Raw genomic sequence first — 1,815 nt, 5'->3', positions numbered from 1 at the left:
TTGCAGAGCGTCGTGCGACGCAAATCGGATGCAGTGTGAATTCAACATATGTCGCATCTCTGTAATCTAGGGGTGCGTTCCGTATCGCGCATGATGCGCATGATGCATCCATTGTCTTTGTTTAAAGGCCTGTCTACAATACATGTAGTAAGAAGTAAGAGTAAGAAATTGACCAATCACAGTCGATTATTCTTCTCACATTCGACTGTGATTGGTCAATTTCTTACTCTTACTTCTTACTCCGTGTATTGTAGACGGGCCTTCACATTTGGTGAGCAACAAGGATAATCGACGCATTATGCGCACCATGCGAGAAACGGAACGCACCCTAGGCCTTTAGTGTAAACTAGACCTATAGCCTATATTGTGGTAACACTGTTTTCTTGTGAATTCAACATTCTTCTTGGTCTAATTGTCAACGACATTTCATTTGTTTTGTGTCACATTTCGTAGATTTCTTGTGGCTGCATCGGGGTCAAATTAATTACGTCGAAATGCTTAATCACGTGTTGCGACCGCTCACTCGTAATTTTATCAGAAGTGGTGAGATTTTCCTTATTTTAGAGCCATTCCAATAAAGAGCCTAATCCGTGATACAATCGGTTCTATATCTTACGTAATGTCTGCTATTATATGTATGAATGCCGCTAAATGTTATTCCATGTAAATCCATGGCGATAATAATAAATATAAAAATCCTTTGCGCTCGTCTGTAATGATAAATTCTTTAATTAAGTTTTCTACCAATTACTTTAGATTTGTGAATTTAAAAAAATAATAAATTGTGAATTATAAGAAAATGCTCTTGTAAAATTACAAAGTTACGTAATTTATTATAAAACGTATTCTTTGCCTAACATTAAACTTTATGATTTCTGATTTTCCGTGATATAACTTTGACTTTATGTAATATCACTCAAATATTTAACAGTAGCATTTTATCTAAAGCAGGGACTGTTTCAAATTAATATGAGGAACGTTTTATTTTAATTAAGATTGTCATTAGATCTGTTTGCGTTGCTTGCACTTTTTGCACTCAGCATCTTGGCTTTCTCTCTTTTCAACACCTAAATATATCTATTTCTATTTTAAGTTCAAAAATTTTGGAGGATATCAAGCAACATGAACAGGCCTAATATTGAAATTAGAATTATTTTGCAAAAATATATAAATCAGAAATAATTTATAAATTGCATATAAATTAAAAGATTAAGAAAGATATTTCATCTAAACATAAATTTTTTATTGTAAAGGCAGTCGTTCCTCCAGCTCAAAAGCCTTGGATGATGTTAAATTGGCAACAGTAAATGACATACCTGGACCATGTGGACCATGGAAAGAACATTATGACGCAAGACAAAAAGTTTACAATGCTCAATTAATTGCTGGTGTTGGTATACTAATTAGTACCATAGCTTATGTATGTATCAAATTTATGTTATTTCATTCAAATTAATTATATCAGATTATAAAAGGTCTGTTTGAGTTGCTCGCATTTTTTGCCCTTGGCATCTTCGCTTTCTCTTTTTTCAAAGTCAAATATATATCTATTTCATTTTAAGTGCAAAGATATTTAGGGATTTCATGCAATGCAAACAGACCTAAAATCTTATTCTTATAATGCATATCTCTTGATATATTAGGTTAGAGAAAAAGTTTCTTCGTATTTTTTAAGGTAATTGTTTAGAATCACCCCCTCCCCTATCTCAAATCTTAATAAAAATACACTTATTCGACGTGTTTTCACTCAAAACGAAAGAATCTGACAAAAAACCGTGGACGTCGGCCTCGTGAATCGAGTTATTAAGCGTTAAA

At 33.0% G+C, this 1,815-nt stretch overlaps 1 protein-coding gene across 1 annotated transcript; it reads left to right on the top strand.

Annotated features, from left to right (window-relative positions):
• The first annotated feature begins 370 nt into the window (after positions 1–370).
• Positions 371–1,456, top strand: COX7B (Cytochrome c oxidase subunit 7B). The gene is made up of 2 exons (XM_018507308.1): positions 371–543; positions 1,254–1,456. The coding sequence occupies exons 1-2, from the start codon at positions 495–497 to the stop codon at positions 1,454–1,456; spliced, it is 252 nt and encodes an 83-aa protein (XP_018362810.1). The 5' UTR covers positions 371–494.
• Positions 1,457–1,815: the final 359 nt, after the last annotated feature.

This window comes from Trachymyrmex cornetzi, unplaced genomic scaffold, assembly GCF_001594075.2.
Source record: "Trachymyrmex cornetzi isolate Tcor2-1 unplaced genomic scaffold, Tcor1.1 scaffold2324, whole genome shotgun sequence".
Taxonomy (NCBI): domain Eukaryota; kingdom Metazoa; phylum Arthropoda; class Insecta; order Hymenoptera; family Formicidae; genus Trachymyrmex; species Trachymyrmex cornetzi.
Note: the sequence above shows the minus strand (reverse complement) of the source record. Positions and strands in the feature narration are given on the sequence as shown.

Excerpts from the sequence above, each read along its gene's own strand:
- COX7B (XM_018507308.1), top strand. The coding sequence starts at position 495 with ATGCTTAATCACGTGTTGCGACCGCTCACTCGTAATTTTATCAGAAGT. Across the intron at positions 544-1,253 it reads TCGTAATTTTATCAGAAGTG|GCAGTCGTTCCTCCAGCTCA; the intron begins GTGAGATTTTCC and ends TTTATTGTAAAG.